Below are 17920 nucleotides of genomic sequence, written 5' to 3'. Positions count from 1 at the left end.
AACTTCCACATTTTTATCCATTTATATTGAATTATCAGTGAATGCATCATGATATCTCTACTATATCTTTTTATGCTGTTCCTTCAGGTACCCCTGCTCCTCCTTCTATTCCTCGTATCACTGACACACACGCTGACAGCATCAGCCTGGCCTGGTCCCGACCCGTAGAGGATGGAGGAGCTGATGTGATTGGCTATATTCTAGAGATGAAGGAAGTGGGAGCAGAAGAATGGAAGAAGGCCCATGAAAAGACCCTGCGTACCACAGAGTATGTAGTAACCGGACTTTCAGCAGGCAAGAAGTACTGCTTCAGAGTGGCCGGCATTAACATTAATGGTACAGGAGACTTCAGTGACCCATGTGCTGAGACCGAGCCAGTGGAGAGAATTGGTAAGTAAAACTTTAGAAAAGCATAAACTTAAATGCATTTGCATTTGATTTTGTTGTGCCATTTCTTCTTCCACTACAGTTTATTTGCAAGTCTTTCCAGATATGGTAACTTTGACATTACTTTATCACCAAGATTACAAACCTGTCATTGTCACCTCACACAGAAACTCCTGACTTCGAGCTCCACGATGACCTTAAGAAAACTATCTGCTTGCGGGCCAGTGGCTCCCTTCGCTTATTTGTTCGTGTCACTGGTCGTCCTGCTCCTACAATAACGTGGAGCAAGCCTGGTGTTGACCTCCACAACAGAGGCTTCATTGAGGTCACCAACACTTCCACCACTCTCATTATTGACAAAGTCAACCGCTACGATGCTGGCAGGTACACTCTGGTGGCGGAGAACTCTGCCGGGAAACAGGAAGTCAGCATTTTGGTCAAGGTTTATGGTAGGTTGAATGGATTTTTTTTAATGTGTTACAGAAACTTTTATGAACTGGCCTTTTGAGTAAAGTATGTGCTTTTCTTTAGATACTCCTGGACCAACTGGGCCAATCAAAATGAAGGAACTGACCAAGGAGTCTGCAACCATCTCTTGGGATGCTCCAACTGTGGATGGCGGTGCTCCTGTCAACAATTACATCATTGAGAGGCGTGAAGCGTCCATGAGAGCCTACAAAACAGTCACAGCCAAGTGCAGTAAAACATCTTACAAGATCGATGGCCTGATGGAGGGCATGCTGTATTATTTCCGTGTTCTCCCTGAGAACATCTATGGTATTGGAGAGCCCTGTGAGACACCAGATGTCATCCTGGTTTGCGAGGTGCCTCTGCCACCACAAAAATTGCAAGTGATCGATGTCACCAAGAGCACTGTCACCCTGGGCTGGGAGAAACCGGAACATGATGGTGGCAGCAGACTGATAGGTTATGTCATTGAAGCCTGCAAGTTTGGTACCGACAAATGGATGAAGGTGGCTACATTGAAGCTCACAGACTTTGAGCACACCATTGAGAAGCTGAATGAGAAGGAGCAGTACTTGTTCAGAATCAGAGCCATCAACAGCCGAGGAGCCAGTGAACCCAAAGAACTTGTTGCAGCTGTCACTGTACAGGAACAGAGAGGTAACAAACAAAGCCAACTTGTACTACTTGCAGTTAAAATGTTTTTACAGCTTAAGGCAAAGAAAAATTGACAAAAACTCACAAAGTTGTTGTTCACTTTACACTTTTTCCTAACTATATTTTAATCTCTCCCTTCCAGTAATGCCAGTAGTGGACTTCTCTGGCATTCCTCAGAAGGTTGTCAATGTGCTGGCTGGCAAGACCCTGGATCTGGACCTGCCTATCATCGGCAGACCTCCTCCTGTTTGCTCCTGGTACTTTGGTGACAACAAGATAAAAATCACAGACCGTGTCAAGATCAAGAGTACTGGCAAGTTCACCAAACTGACGATGTCTGACACCACCATCGATGACACTGGTGACTACACCCTGGAGGTGAAGAATGCTGTTGGTGTCATCACTGAGTTCATCAAAGTCGTCATTCTCTGTAAGAAACCAACCCTGATTTAGTATTGCTTATATTTTTGCTACCAAGTCAAGTCTAGCTATTTCTGTATTGGCAGTGGTATAGGTAATATTAACATTTAGCTTTACGTACATTCAGGTGAGTGTAACGTTTAATTTTATGAAACTTTATTTACTAGCTAAACCTGATGAGCCAAAGGGACCCATCAGGTTTGACGAGATTGATGCCACCACCGTCACTTGCAGTTGGGATCCTCCAATCAGAGATGGTGGAGCTCCCATCAGTGGCTATGTGGTGGAGCAGCGTGATGCCCACAGACCTGGTTGGGTGCCTGTCTCTGACTCTGTCAGCCGACCAATGTTTAAATTTGATAACCTGATCGAGGGAGATGAGTATGTCTTCCGTGCAGCTGCTGTGAATCATTACGGCACTGGAGAATTCCTGCAGTCTGAGATTGTCACCTGCAGAAGCATGAAGAGTAAGACCGCTATCATTCCCTTAAATATTATATTTGGTTGATACATATGATGGTAACAGTGGTAACATGTTTTCCCTTCCCTCGTCAGATGTTCCTGGACCACCTGGACGTCCAGTTGTTTTCGATGTTTCTCGTGATGGTATGACTGTGGCTTGGGAGCCGCCAGATGAGGATGGTGGCCTTGAAGTTTCTGGTTACATCATTGAACGGAAAGAAGTCAGGGCTGATAGATGGGTGCGTGCCAACAAGAACCCCGTAACCATGACTAGATACCGGTCTACTGAGCTGATCGAGGGTCTTGAGTACGAACACAGAATCACTGCCATCAATGCCAGAGGACTTAGCAAGCCAAGTCTGCCATCTAAACCAGCAGTGGCAACAGATCCCATTGGTAAGACAACATTTTGATATAAATCTAGAATTTTAGACATATGTGTGTGACATGACTCTTGACATTGAAAGTCACAAAAGAGCAACAGACTACATACTGATATTGTTCTGTTCCCCAACCAGATCCACCTGGCTGTCCTCAGAATCCAAGGATCACTGATACCACAAAGTCCTCTGTGTCACTGGCTTGGAGTCCTCCTGATGATGAGGGAGACGCTAGGGTAGATGGTTACCTGATTGAGATGCAGAAGGTGGGCACTATGGCCTGGATCAAATGCAACACCACACCATCTCTAATTTGTGAGTACACTCTGACCAACATGCCACAAGGAGAGCAGTTCAAATTCCGTGTGATGGCCTGCAATGCTGGTGGCTCTGGAGAGCCCGCTGAAGTGCCTGGAACAGTTACTGTGACTGAGATGCTTGGTAAGAACAAACAGACTTTCTCCAAGATGATGTGTGTACAACTAAAACTAGTACAGAATGGACCTAACTTTTGGTATCAATATTTTCCAGAATCTCCTGAATATGACCTGGAGCTGAAATACAAAGATCTGTACGTGGTCCGCTACGGAGGAGTGCTTAGATTATCTGTACCCATTAAAGGTAAACCTCAGCCAACCTGCAAGTGGTCAAAGGATGGCGGTTTAGTGTCTGCCAGGGCTATGATTGCCTCCACTGAAGATGCCAGTGAGCTTGTAATCAAGGGAGCTGAGAGGAGTGACTCTGGTGTCTATGATCTCCTGCTGGAGAATAAGGTTGGCAAGAAGAAAGTCCAAATCAAGGTGAAGGTCATTGGCAGACCAAGTGCTCCAGAGGGACCAGTAGTCTTTGAGGAGATTCAGGCCAACTCTGTCAGGCTGTCCTGGAAGGCACCTATTGATGACGGTGGCTCAGAAATCCTTGGTTATATTGTGGAAAGACGTGAGGCAACCAGAAATGCCTGGTATACTGTAGACTGTAGAGTGACTGAAACTCAGTTGCTTGTTAAGGGCCTGAAGGAGGGAACAGAGTATCACTTCAAGGTCACAGCTGAAAACTCATTTGGTATCAGTGCATCCCTGAAGTCTGAACAGCCACTGGTACCCATGACTCCTCTCTGTAAGTATTCCTTGTTTTGTTTTTTGTTTTTTTTTTCAAACCCTTCAGGCTTGTATTCAGAAACAATTAAAAAATTCCCCATCTTTCAAATCAGGTTCCCCTGAGCCTTCAACTACCCCACCAGAGATTATGGATGTCACCAAGAGCTCAGTGGCACTTGCATGGTCCAGACCAAAGGATGATGGAGGATCTGCTATCACTGGTTACTTTGTTGAGTACAAGGTGGTGTCTGCTGAAACATGGTCCCGTCACGAGGCCAAGATAACCTCCACCATGTTTACTCTACCTGGACTCACCCCAGATACGGACTACCAGTTCCGCATTGTTGCTGTCAATGACATAGGCGAGAGTGAGGCAGGTCCTGTGTCGGACCCAGTCACATGCAAAGATCCATTCGGTGAGTCTCATGTCCTTAAAAGTTTTTGTTAGGTTTGGGGTTTGTTTCTGCCACATGCAAATTTTCAGAAACTAGAAGTGGGTAACTTTCGTCTGGAATTTCACACATTTTGGCATTACATTTTTTTGTGAAAGCTTTTGCATTTAGGTATTCCCGATAAGCACACATTTTAGAAACATGAGGGGGCCTTGAGCTAGCATAAACCCTACCACTAACCCGTGATTGGTCTTTGGCAACCAATGTTAGAAGTGAAATGCACTAGGTCGCTGAGGGATTTTAAACAGATGTGTTTAAATTACATTACATTACAATCTTATGTAAACTTATGTAATCAGTGTAATGAGTTGCAGTTGTACAATCGATTACTTGATCTTGTCAGTATATTGAAGTAGGTAGGTGGGCTCTCTCGCTGTGTTTTAAAAAGAGAAAAAAACGTTAAATAGGCTCACCCTTTTCTCTCCTTTCAGACAAGCCCAGTCAACCAGGTGAAATTGACACAGTGAACGTGAGTAACAACAACATAACAATCCGCTGGCAAGCTCCAGAGTGTGATGGTGGAAAGGAGGTCCTGGGCTATTGGGTGGAATACAGGAAGTCCACAGAGAGCACCTGGAAAAAGTGTAACAAGGAGAGACTTAAGGAAAAGGAGTTCACGGCACGTGGACTAGCTGAGGCCACAGAATATGAATTCAGGGTGTTTGCTGAGAATGAGACGGGAATGAGCAGGCCTCGTAGGACTGCCACATGTATCAAAACCAAGCTGACTTGTGAGTACCTAAGAATATATTTATTATTAAATTTATATTTATTTACAGGGATAATACCTAGAAACATTCCTATTTGGCAACTGGTGATATACCACTATATACAATGTATGCACACTGGTACAGACCATATCCATGGGTATGGTTATAAGTTATAATGTTATAATTCAATACAATACTATTACAAAAAAAATAACCAGTATGAAAAAGACATATTTAGACAGACTTACCATATATAGAGTATGCTGTTTATTTTTTTATAAATATGCTTCTTTGGTTTGTTTTTCCAGCTGAAACTAAACCAAGCCTGAGAAAAGAAATGGATGAAGTAACTGCCAAACTTGGCCAGCCTGCAGTTATGAAGTGCCAGATTATTGGAAGACCCGTTCCTGAAATAAAGTGGTATCATGCAGGCAAGGAAATTATCGAGTCTCGCAAGTACGAGATGAGCTCTGACGGCCGCAACCACTCCCTGTCAATTATGACTGACCAGCAGGAAGATGAAGGCGAATACACCTGCAAGGCCATCAATGACGCTGGAGAAGCAGAGACCACAGGCATGTTGGTTTTGGAGGCGGCGCCATCATTCCACCCTGACTACCCACTGAAGGAAATCCATTTTGCTGGCCTCGGAACTACTCTGCGTATCCATGCTGTTTACATTGGCCGTCCTGAGCCAAAGATCATGTGGCTGCATGGGGCAAAGACTCTGGAAAACACAGAAGATATAAGCATTGAGACCACTGAGCACTACACACATCTGGTCATCAAGAACGTGCAGCGCAGAGTCCATGGAGGCAAATACAGAATAAGACTGCACAACCACTTTGGCCGAGCTGACACCGCATTCAGTGTTGAAATCTACGGTATGTTCTATGTTAATTACCTCCAGAAATTCAATTCAGTTTTATTCCCACAGCACCAAATCACAACAACAGTCGCCTCAAGGTGCTTTATATTGTAGGGTAGACCCTACAATAATACATACATAGAAAAACCCAACAATTGTATGACCCCCTACAAGCAAGCACTTTGGCGACAGTGGGAAGGAAAGTGCAGCAATGCATACATTTGTAAGCGTGAAATTATCCAATTTGTAAATATATCATACCTCTATTCCTAGACAAACCTGATATACCTCAGGGTCCCATTGTTCTGGATGCCCTGCTGAAGAACTCAGTGATCATCAGCTGGAAGCCTCCCAAAGATGACGGTGGCTGCATGATTACGAACTATATTGTGGAGAAGCGTGAGGACAGGGAGGGCTCAGAGTGGGAACTGGTGTCGTCATCCATCAATGGCACATCCTGCCGTGTGCCCAACCTCATCGAGAGTGCTGGATACTTCTTCCGGGTCTATGCCCAGAATCGCTATGGCAACAGCGAGCCACTGGAGCTCACTTGCCCGATCCTCATCAAGAGTCAGCTGGGTATGTTTAATAAAAGGCAATATTTCACAATGGGTCACATATACAGAGATGCGAAATACTGACAGTGGTTTCATAAATATATACTCCTTTCACAGAGAGACCATCGCCACCTCTATCACCAGTTGTTTCTGGAATTACTAAGGATTCCTGCGTGGTTTCCTGGAAACCCCCTCTCAGTGATGGTGGATCCAAGATCAAGAGCTACTACCTGGAGAAGAAGAACAAAAAGGACAGGCGGGAATGGACTGAATGGACTCCAGTGACCACAGATGAAATCAAACAAACAGTCTTTTCTGTGAAGCGCCTGACCGAGGGTGTTGAGCACATCTTCCGTGTCAAATGCGAGAATCTTGGAGGGCAAAGTGACTATAGCGAGGAGACCACTCCCATCATTCCAGCCGCAGCTGTCGAGATCCGTGCTCCTGCCTTTAAGGAGGAGCTGAGGAACATGAGTGTCAAGTACAAGAGCAATGCTACCCTTGTGTGTAAGATTACAGGACAGCCCAAGCCTGTAATTAAATGGTTCAGACGAGGAAAAGAGGTCCATTCTGATGGAAAGAAGATCAAGATCCAGGAGTTTAAGGGAGGTTACCACCAGCTGGTCATCACAGAGGCTGACGAGGAAGACTCCACTGTTTACCAGATTAGGGCCACCAACCAGGGAGGCTCCATCTGTGCCACTGTCTCTCTGGATGTTGAAAGTAAGCTCCGAAATGCTGTCTTACACAAAAAAATAACTATGAAATGTAAAAAACAAAAAACAATGTAATTATAAGAGCTATTTAGATTCATATATATCATGAAATCTCAAACAACTTTTTCCTGATTTCTAGTTCCTGCCAAGATCAACCTGCCAAAGAATCTGAAGGACAAGGAAGCCATCCCTGCCCTGCGTGGAGAGGTGGTTAATATCAAGATTCCTTTCAGTGGAAAACCAGATCCTGTCATCACATGGCAAAAAGGACAAGATCTAATTGACAGCAATGGACACTACCAGGTCATTGTCACCAGATCATTCACTTCTTTGGTGTTTCCCAATGGAGTGGAGAAGAAGGACGCTGGTTTTTACATCGTCTGTGCCAAGAACAGATTTGGCATTGACCAGCAAACAGTTGAGCTGGATGTAGCTGATGTGCCTGATCCTCCACGTGGTGTCAAAGCCAGTGATGTCGCGAGAGACTCTGTGACACTGAACTGGGTGGCACCAGCAAATGATGGTGGCAGTAAGGTCATCAGCTATATCATTGAGAAGTGCCCCACCACAGCTGAGAGGTGGCAGCGTGTTGCCCAGTCCCGTGACACCCATTACACAGTTACCAATCTGTTTGGCGGAACGAGCTATCAGTTCAGAATTATTGCTGAAAACAAGTTTGGACAGAGTGCCCCATCTGAGTCAAGTGGACCTGTCATGACAAAAGAGGACAAATCCCGAGTTCTGCTCTATGACAGGGAGGTTGATGATACAGGATATGTCCCCAGGAGCAAGGCTCCACACTCTGATGCCAAGAATCTGCACAACAAATTTGCCATTGCAGAGGAATTGGGCAGAGGGCAGTTCGGCATTGTCCACCGCTGTGTTGAAATTAGCTCTGAAAAGACTTACATGGCTAAATTTGTCAAAGTGAGAGGTGCTGATCAGACATTAGTAAAGAAAGAAATTGCAACACTGAATTTGGCCAGACATGCCAATTACCTTCTCCTCCACGAGTCCTTCGACAGCCCGGAGGAGCTGGTGATGATCTATGATTTCATCTCAGGTGTTGACATATTTGAGCGCCTCAGTATAGCAGAGTTTGAACTTAATGAGCGTGAAATTGTTAACTACATCAGGCAAGTCTGCTCAGCTCTTGAGTTCCTTCACACTCAGAGTTATGGACACTTTGATATCAGACCTGAGAATATTATATACACTACTAGAACCAGCTCGAATGTGAAGATTATTGAGCTGGGACAGTCCAGACACCTGACTCCTGGAGACCAAATCAAGATTCAATATACCACAGCAGAGTATGCTGCCCCTGAGATCCACCAGTGTGACATGGTTAGCACAGTCACTGACATGTGGTCGGTTGGTGTTCTCGCCTATGTGCTTCTCAGTGGCCTTAATCCGTTCACAGCTGAAACCAACCAACAGACGATCGACAACATTTCCAGTGCAGCCTACAGCTATGATGATGAATCCTTCAAGCAAGTCAGTGTCGAAGCACTAGACTTCACAGACCGCTTAATGACAAAGGAGCGTAAGCATCGGATGACTGCAGCTGAGGCACTGGCACATCCTTGGCTCACCAAACCTGCAGAGGAGATCAGTGCCAGAGTAATCCCAACTGGCAGGCACAAGAGATACTGCCAGACAATGGTGAGGAAAGAGTGGAACACTGTTGTCTCTGGTGCCCGTGTGGCTAGCGGGGGTTCCATTAGGTCTCAGCGTGGCGTCTTTGTTGCTAAGGTGAAAATTGCACCATTTGAACATGGTCCTCTTGCAGGGCAGATTGGCCACGCAGTGGTGAATGAGGGTGACAACGTGAAGTTCATTTGCAACATTGACAACTATGATAGCACTACTGAAGTAACATGGTACTGTGGTGTCAAGCAACTTGAAGCTAGTGACAAGTATGAAATTGAATATGAAGATGGTCTGGCAGTAATCACCATCAATAAGGTCACAAGAGCAGATGATGGCACGTACAGATGCAAGGTTGTAAATGAGTATGGTGAGGACAGTGCCTACGCTGAGCTGTTTATCAGCAGTGTTAGGTCTTACCGCGATTTCTTCACTGCCCGTGTGGTTAAGAGAACAAAGCGCAGAGTAGATACTGCCAGAATGCTTCAGAAGCCACCAGAGTTTACACTTCCTCTGGTCAACCATACAGCTTATATGGGTGAGGATGTGCGCTTTGGTGTTACCATTACTGTGCACCCTGAGCCTCGTGTCATCTGGCACAAATCTGGACAAAAGCTTATCCCTGGACATGATGAAAGGAAATACACTTTCATCAGTGACAAGGGCTTGTACCAGCTGATTATCCACAATGTGGAGACCGAAGATGATGCAGAGTACAGCGTTGTGGCCCGTAACAGGTATGGGGATGACAGTTGCAAGGCTCGTCTCACTGTTGTTCCTCGACCTAAACCAGCAGATCTCACCCTGAGGCCCATGTTTAAACGTGTGCTTGCAAATATCGATTGTAAGGAGGGCCAGGACATACGTTTTGAGATCAGAGTATCTGGTCGTCCATCACTGAAATGGGAGAAGGATGGCACGCCTTTAGCCTTTGGACCATCCATCGAGGTTGTCCATGAGGGCCTGGATTACTACATTCTTCATGTGAAGGACACTCTTCCTGAGGATTCTGGTGTGTACAGAGTTACTGCTACCAACTCTGCTGGATCCGCCAGTTGCCAGGCCACACTGAAAGTGGAGCGCACCGCTCATGTAAAGAAGGAATATGAGCCCAGTGAAAAGGAGAAGCAAAAGATTGCCAGAAAGGAAGAATTAGACAAAAAAGTTAGGCTCTCTCAGATTTTGGCTGGCACTGTTGTCACCCCCCTACCACCTGCAGCAGTAGAAGCTGTCAGGGAAGCCGCCACCATGTTTAAACCTGCTGTTACAACTAAGAAGGGTGAGAAGACTGAAGCTGAGATACAGAAAGAGCAAGAGGAGAGGAAGAAGAGAGCAGATGAGAAGAGACTGCGTATGCCCTATGTTGTCCCCACACCTCGTATCGTTAACCCAGCTGTTCTTGAAGAAGATGTAGAAATAAAACACTTCAAACCTCTTTCTGACATGAAATGGTATAAGAAATTGCGGGATCAGTATGAATTCCCTGAGCCAATGGAGAAAATCCCACAGAAAAGGATGAAGCGTATCCGTCTGTCTCGGTGGGAGCAGTTCTATGAGGTACCAATCAGGATTAAGGACCAATATAAGCCAAAGTGGCGCATTTCATCTATGACTCAGGATGACTTGGAGACTGTGAGGCCAGCAAGGCATCGCACTCCTTCTCCTGAGATGGAGACCTACCACAGAATCAGGAGGAGGTCTCTAGGTGACCTGTCAGATGAGGAGCTGCTGCTTCCTGTGAATGAGTATCTGTCCATGAAGAGAACTGAGGAGGAGAGGCTTCGTCTGGAGGAAGAACTGGAGCTTGGCTACTCCGCTTCTCCACCTAGCCTTAGTCCAGTTCGCTTTGAGTTGTCTGCCCTGCGTCCCTCATCTCCTAGAAGGACCTACGGTGACGATGAAGAGGAAGAAGAAGTTCACAGATATGATTCCTACAGAATTCCATCCAAATATGAGGCTGGCCCAAGTTTTGTTGATCTCCGCCAGCGTCATGACAAAACAACTTATAAACCTCCAAGACAAAAGCAGAGGGTGTATGAAGAACGAGAGGACCAGGAGCTGCTGCGGCCACACACGACTGCTCAGAGAATCACCTCTTACAAGAGTGAACTCAAACGAATGGAGTTTGAGGAGAAGACACGAATCTCACAAAAGGAAAGCACTGTTGCTGTTTCAAGAATCTCTGAAGTCACAGAATCTGAGCACCTGACAGCTTTTACCTCAGAATATATCCCTAAACCAATCAAAAAGCTCCCAGAGCCCGTGAGGAAAAGATCCCCTACCCCAGAAAAGGCTGTCAAGACAGATGTGACACTCCCTAAGGTTGACTTCATGTCCAGGTATGAGGAGAGAAAGCAGGCTCTGAGATCAGAGAGAAGATCTGTAGAGAGAAAGGTTGAGGTGGTGACACAAGCACCCTTCAGCCTTGACCATCCCCCACGGATTACTGTCAGGATGCGATCTCATCGTGTACCTTATTGGTCCAACACAAGATTTACCCTGAATATCCAGGCCAAACCTGAACCTGAGGTCAAGTGGTTCCACAATGGAAAACAAATCCATGGGAGCAGCAAATATACCATGACCAACATCAGTGGAGTCCTGACTCTCCAGATCATCAACTGTATGACTGAAGATTCTGGCACCTACCGTGTGGTTTGCAAGAATGCCAAAGGAGAGACTTCTGACTATGCCACACTAGATGTAGCAGATGAATACGCTGCCTTCTCTTCACTTCGCAAAGATGAGGAGCCTCCATCTGCCCATCTGCCAGAGATGACCAAAACAGAGGTATATCACGTCTCATCCTCTAAAACATCAGTAACGGAAGCTGTAACTGAGACTGTGAAGGAGACCACTACTGTTGTTGAGAAGCCAAAGGAGAAGCCCAGTGTCCCTGCCAAAATTCTGACTAAGCCACAGTCCCTCACTTTAGAGGAGGGACACACTGCCAGATTTGAATGTGATGTGGATGGCGAACCAGCACCTTCTATAAGCTGGCTGCGTGAAGGAGCAGTTGTTGCTCCCTCTGCCCGACACCACATTGTGTCTACTCAGTACAACTCCTCCTTTGAGATCTCCTCTGTTGAGATGTCAGATGAAGGCAGCTACACTCTCTTAGTCGAAAACGCTGGAGGCAAACAAGAAGCCCATTTCACCCTGACCATCCGGAAGTCTGAGTCAAAGGAGAAAGTGGTTGCCCCTCCCAGAATAACTTCTCCAGAAGCTAAATCCCCTCTTGCAAAGTCCCCTGAACCGGTCAAATCTCCCCAGAGGGTGAAATCCCCTGAGCCAGTCAAGTCACCACAGAGAGTGAAGTCTCCAGTCTCACCAAAATCCCCAACACCAAAATCTCCAACACCCAAATCTCCAACCCCAAAATCTCCTACTCCCAAATCCCCAGTCACATCTCAGAAGGAACGAGCGATTTCTCCAATCAAGCCAAAGAGAGTGATGTCACCGCCTCTTGGAAAGAAGCCGTCCTTCTCTGTTGGGCTGAGTGACATCACAGCGTACTCTGATTCTGCTGTGAAGCTGTCAGTAAAGTTGACAGGAGAGCCCACACCTACAATCTCGTGGATGAAGGATGGAAAGGTAACATAATCAAACACTTGAACTATTCCAGAATTTGTTTTTAATAATATTTGAGGGAAATGCATCATATTTACCTTATTTAGAAATCCAGTCATATTTTCTGTATGGGCAGGTTTTGTCTCAAGGTGGAAAGTATGAATTATTTGAGGATTCTGGCTCAGCTCATCTCGAGATCTATGAATTGGAGGCCTCTGATAGTGGGGTGTACAAGTGCACTGCTACAAACAGCGCTGGAGCAGTTTCAACTATGTGTACTGTCAGTGTACAAGGTAAGTCTACACCTGATTTGTACACCTACAAATGTTTAAACCAGAGGTGTCAAAATTACGTCTGCATTTCAGTGAAATTGGCGACTGCAGAATTTTTAAAAATTAGGAGCTGGGTAAAGTGATACCCATTTTTATTCTCAGCCATTTTCCATTGTGTTGGACAAAAGGTCCAGGCCTTAAACCTCATGCGTGTTCTCCCATTTAACTCCAAAGAGTCGTGCTGACAGATTTCTTTCTTTATCACAGCAGCTTTTTCGTTATCATGTGGAGATGGCTGTAAAATGAGTTTGACACGCCTAGTTTAAACTCTTTCCTGACATAATGTCTTTCTTATGTCTTTTCTAGGCTCAAAGAGCTCCAAAACAAAAGCTGAAATCTCTGAGGAAGTTGTAAAAAGAGAAATGATCCATGAAGAAATCTCGTCTTCTGTAAAGGAGGTGAAGACCTCCCACAGCCAGATGTCGATCACAGAGGGCCAGTCTCTAACACTGAGGGCGAGCGTCCCTGGTGCCTCTGACGTCAGATGGATCCTAAACGGGGTTGAACTGACCAACTCGGAGCAGTACAGATATGGAGTATCTGGAAGTGACCACACCCTAACCATCAGGACGGTGACTGAGCATGAGCAGGGGATCCTCACGTGTGAGGCGCAAACACAGCGAGGACTGGTCCGGTGTCAGTTTAACACCACGGTCACCACCAAGCGATCAGACGCGCCTCATTTTCTGGTGCAGCCCAGGTCCCAGAATGTTAATGAAGGACAAAATGTGAAATTCATGTGTGAAATTGCAGGAGAGCCTTCTCCTGAAGTGGAGTGGTTGAAAGACAACATGATTGTGAGTGTTTTCTTCAGAAGATTTATGGAAATCAGCCAGTTGAATTAGTCTTTAAGCCAATTCTAAATTACTTAACTGTTTGCAGATATCTGTCACATCAAACTTGAAACTGAGCCGCTCTAAGAATGTGTATACTCTGGAGATACGTGAAGCCACAGTTGCAGACAGTGGGAAATACACAGTAAAGGCCAAAAATCAGTTTGGACAGTGCTCTGCAACTGCGTCCCTCAACGTCCTCAGTAAGTTACCGCCGCTGCGTTTCAGACACCGTGTCACAGTGTGTTTAATTAGCTTGTATGCTAATGAGTCTTGGACTGCACCAAAGTCACTATTTAGTGGAAATCCAAGGCACTTGAGCATCCTCAGCTTACACTCAGTGTACGCAAATGGTTTGCAGTAACTGTGCACATTGTGATATGAGCCATGTGCTTGTCATCTGCATCCTTACAGCTCTTGTTGAAGAACCGACAAAAATTATAATCGCAGAACAAAGAGCTTCTACTGACACTGCAGTGAGCATGCAGAAAAGATTCATGGCCTCCTCAGTTCACATGGAAGCAGCTTCCATGCAGGCCAGCAGTGTCAGCAGCAGCTCCCGCTCTGCTGCTGCCGGGTTTTCGTTTGAGAGCATGTCTGCGACTAGCATGTCAGCCACGATGGCCGAGTCGGTGGTTTCCATGAGCTCCAGGAGCACGATGATGGAAATGTCTGCTCATACGCATGCCGAGTCCTCGTCCTCACTGAAGGCCCTCACCACGGGGATTAAAAGAGGTGAGACGACTTTCAAAATGTGCATGTAAACTCAGACAGCAGGACCCGAATGAGTTTCTGTGTGACAGCAACTGTAATGGTGAAAGCATTGTGGCATTTCTCCTTTCCTCCTCTCACTGTTATCATCAGCTTATGATTCAAATATCTGCACTGATATGTTTGCAACAACATACGAGGGAAGACAAACACATGGTCGTCACCAGCAGCCTGCTGTTCTCACACAGCCTTTGACCGTAACAGAGTCTTCATCCAACGTTCTCTTCTCTAACAGGCACTCCACCAAAGGTCGAAGCTCTTCCAGAGGATGTGTGCGCAGAGCCGGGGAAGTCTCTAACCGTAGTGGGGATGTTCTCTGGAGACCCCACACCCTCTGTCCAGTGGGTCCGCTCAGGTCGGACGCTCCCCAATGGGGATGAGCGATACCACGTGGAGAATACCACTGACCTCTCCACCCTCGTGATCTCTGCAGTGAAGGAGGCTGATGCCGGAGCGTACACCCTCAGACTGTCCAACGAGCTCGGCTCCGACTCTGCAACCGTCAACATTCGCATTCGGTCCATGTAAAAAGGAAGACAAAGTCAATTCACGTCCCCCGTTTCCCTCATCCAGAACCTCTTTATTTAGTGACGCAGCACCAATAATCCTACTTGATAAAGATCTGGATTTCTGTTCTTGTAAATATGAACTATTTTTGACATTAATTTATGCCAAACTAGACTAAAGTCTAAAGTTGTTATAAAATGTGCCATATTGGACAGTTATGACTTAGGATTTTTGACAGACGTTTCTGTGACATGTACATAATGTATATAGCCGAATTTAACGGTTATGGGAAATGTATGCATTGTTATTTATGACAATATAATATTAACTGAAACAAAAGAACAAATGTTTGAACAGGAGAAAGTTTCCGCTGGAACGAATACCCTGTGAAACCAAGAAACTAAAATCTGTGCCTCAACGGTAAGTTGAAGTCTTTAAGATTGCCTCGGCAGGTAGAGAGGTTCCCTGCTGACGTTATAAATCAGAAACAGAAGGACAACGTTTTTTATTTTATTTTATTGTTTTTTGGACGCGCTCCTGAGCGTGGGATATTACAGTTTCATATGAATTGTACCATGAGCGTAAGACCCCGAGTGCTGTTTTCATTACCCTCGTGTAAGCAGCGCAAAACGGCCTTGCGCTCAGACCGACTGTGTCGTACCACCACAATTTGATGACCGGCTCCGAGTGTGAGCGGCCTGCACTCGGAGCGTTAAGATCATTTTAATGAAGAGCGCTGCTTCTGGCGCAGGACGGCCGGCCTGGCTTTGGAAAACAGAACATCTCCTGGCCAAATAAGTGAAGAGAAAGTCAGAGCCGGCTCTTCTGTGCAGAAGCAGCGCCGTCTCTCGGAGGACAGTTAGCAACATGCTTTGTGTGTTTGAGTGTTTGTAGCTTTTAGTCGTTTCACCGTTTCAGTAGTCAGGGTTTCCTTCGTTCGCCACAGGGACTTCATGTCCCGTGAAGAGAAAGCAGTTAAGTCTCGCCCTGCACTTTGAGTTCATTGATCTGTTGATGTAGAATTGTTTCCTCCTCCTTGAGATTTGTGCATTACTGATTTAATAAAGCATGATTTCAGCACTACACACACGCTCGTCTGGATTTATTGTGTGGAGATGATGGAGCATTTTCACAGTGATCTGAGGATTTCCTCCCGATTTTCCCATTCAGATAATTATTACATTCAGGTGGATTGAAACATGATAATTCAGTGAAGTTAATGGGACTGTGCTCTATTTAATGACTTTTATATAGTTTGTTATTCAGTGGCCCGTTGCTTGTTGTTTGTCACATACAGAAAACAAACCTTCACGTCAGTGTTGTTTTATAATATTTAACTGTCAGAATAAAGTAACCCCTGGATATCAGGGCGAGTTACGAGCGGTTTACACGACCAGGACCAGACTGATGAGTCTCCGTGGGAAATATGAATGTGAATGTGGGATTAGACTAAGTCCAATTAAACAAATAACCTAATGATCTCGCCCAGGACCCCATGCCCCGGAGCCAGGCTCTGGAGGGACTGCTCAGATACACCTGCAGGAGGAGCCATACAGGTCTGATGTTCCAGTGTAGTGACGTGGACCATCACCTCTCATTTAATGGGCTAACAGTCCACCGTTAGCTTCAGCTGCACACAGCCTCTACAGGTCTTCCTCAGTGGGCCCATCTTCATCATCTGCCACAGTTCCATCCATTTCATTTGTCACTCTTTTTCTGAAGGGCCAATCCCACCTGTAAGGGGAGTTTTCTCAAAGATGTGATTGGGCCAGCTTGGTGTGAGTCTAGAGGGTCTCAAACTCGCGGCCCGTATCACCCCTACTTGTGGCCCGTACATTGACATGAAAAAATATAACGCAGTTTGATGTTTGACTTTTTTTTGTTAGGGGGGATTTGTTTGTTGTTGAGTGCAATGTTAAAATAAGTTATTTAAAAAACCCAAAAATGATTGAATATGAAGGCAACATGAGCAGAGAGCACAAACATGCTGAGGGATTGGGTGTGTTAGCTCAGTGAGAGTCACAACTAATGTGTACACTTATGTCTGCGCTTTTATTTTGTTAAATACGAACACAATGATAACAGAAGTGCTGCCAGGTGTTCATTTGGTGACTCAATGAAAGGCTTCAGTTTGTTAAGAGGGGGGTAAAAAAGTGTGTGTTTTTATACAATATTTGAAATTTAAAAAACCAAACATTTTAGGAAATCTTTGTGGGTGTTTACTTGTTTTGTTTTGTTTGTACTACTTGAACACTAAAGTGGCCGTCCAATGAGACGACAGTGCCATACGGCGCCAACTTAAGAAAACACCAGCAGTAGGAAAAACGCTGCAAAAGCACACAAAACACAACGGAAATAGGAAAAAACACAAGTGTTTCTGGGGAGACAATAACCCGACGGACCAGTTACAGGAACCAAAATATAGTAAGAATTGAAAGAAGTGGGGGATCTATCTGTTTTGTGAGGAAAGAAAAGATGAGAGGTAATAGTGTTAGCCTGACTATTAGCCTAAAGATCCGTCATCAGTATGATATGAATCATGATAAAACACGCCTACCGTGTTTTGGGTTCCTGCAACGGGTCCGTCGGGTTATTGTCTCCCCAGAAACACTTGTGTTTTTTCCTATTTCCATTGTGTTTTGTGTACTTTTGCAGTGTTTTTCTTATTGCTGATGTTTTTTTTAAGTTGCAGTCTGTTTGGCCTCTCAGGGCCACCGTAGTGCCAGCAGTGGCCCACAGCTTGAGAGCCCTGCTTTAGAGGAACACCTGAGCACAGGTTCAGGTGTGGACCTTTGATTAAAAGGTAAAAAGAAGCATTTAATAAGCTATCTGTTTGATTTAAAATATATATATCTGCTGTTTAGATCTAATCATGATTTCTTGTATTAAATATCGTCATGTTTGTGATTTAATGTTTGTCTCACTCCTGTTGGACAGCTAACATGCTAACAGTGCTATGCTAATGCGAGCTGTCTTCTTGTAGTTGTTTGCTGACGGTCTCCATTCCCTCCGTGGTGGGTATGCAAGTGAAGAGGGAGACTACATCAAAGGACACCATGGTTTCATCTGGATCCAGGGTAAGTTTC

At 45.3% G+C, this 17920-nt stretch overlaps 1 protein-coding gene across 6 annotated transcripts in view; it reads left to right on the top strand.

The window, feature by feature from the left end:
• Positions 1-15919, top strand: part of LOC113007498 (titin-like) — a 175484-nt gene extending 159565 nt beyond the window's left edge. For all 6 annotated transcript variants that reach the window (XM_026144120.1, XM_026144123.1, XM_026144122.1 and 3 more), the window contains 19 exons: positions 88-390; positions 555-836; positions 919-1512; positions 1652-1939; positions 2097-2396; positions 2485-2787; positions 2910-3212; positions 3303-3887; positions 3982-4284; positions 4752-5051; positions 5339-5914; positions 6172-6477; positions 6573-7178; positions 7311-12415; positions 12528-12684; positions 13030-13520; positions 13606-13759; positions 13971-14291; positions 14563-15919. In XM_026144120.1, coding sequence (XP_025999905.1) covers positions 88-390; positions 555-836; positions 919-1512; positions 1652-1939; positions 2097-2396; positions 2485-2787; positions 2910-3212; positions 3303-3887; positions 3982-4284; positions 4752-5051; positions 5339-5914; positions 6172-6477; positions 6573-7178; positions 7311-12415; positions 12528-12684; positions 13030-13520; positions 13606-13759; positions 13971-14291; positions 14563-14855 — 11570 coding nt within the window. In that variant the 3' untranslated portion in view covers positions 14856-15919. The remainder of the gene's footprint in view (positions 1-87; positions 391-554; positions 837-918; positions 1513-1651; positions 1940-2096; positions 2397-2484; positions 2788-2909; positions 3213-3302; positions 3888-3981; positions 4285-4751; positions 5052-5338; positions 5915-6171; positions 6478-6572; positions 7179-7310; positions 12416-12527; positions 12685-13029; positions 13521-13605; positions 13760-13970; positions 14292-14562) is intronic.
• Positions 15920-17920: the final 2001 nt, after the last annotated feature.

This window comes from Astatotilapia calliptera, chromosome 16 (genome assembly GCF_900246225.1).
Source record: "Astatotilapia calliptera chromosome 16, fAstCal1.2, whole genome shotgun sequence".
Lineage (NCBI taxonomy): Eukaryota > Metazoa > Chordata > Actinopteri > Cichliformes > Cichlidae > Astatotilapia > Astatotilapia calliptera.
The sequence above is the reverse complement of the archived record's forward strand: the minus strand, read 5'-3'. Positions and strand labels throughout refer to the sequence as shown.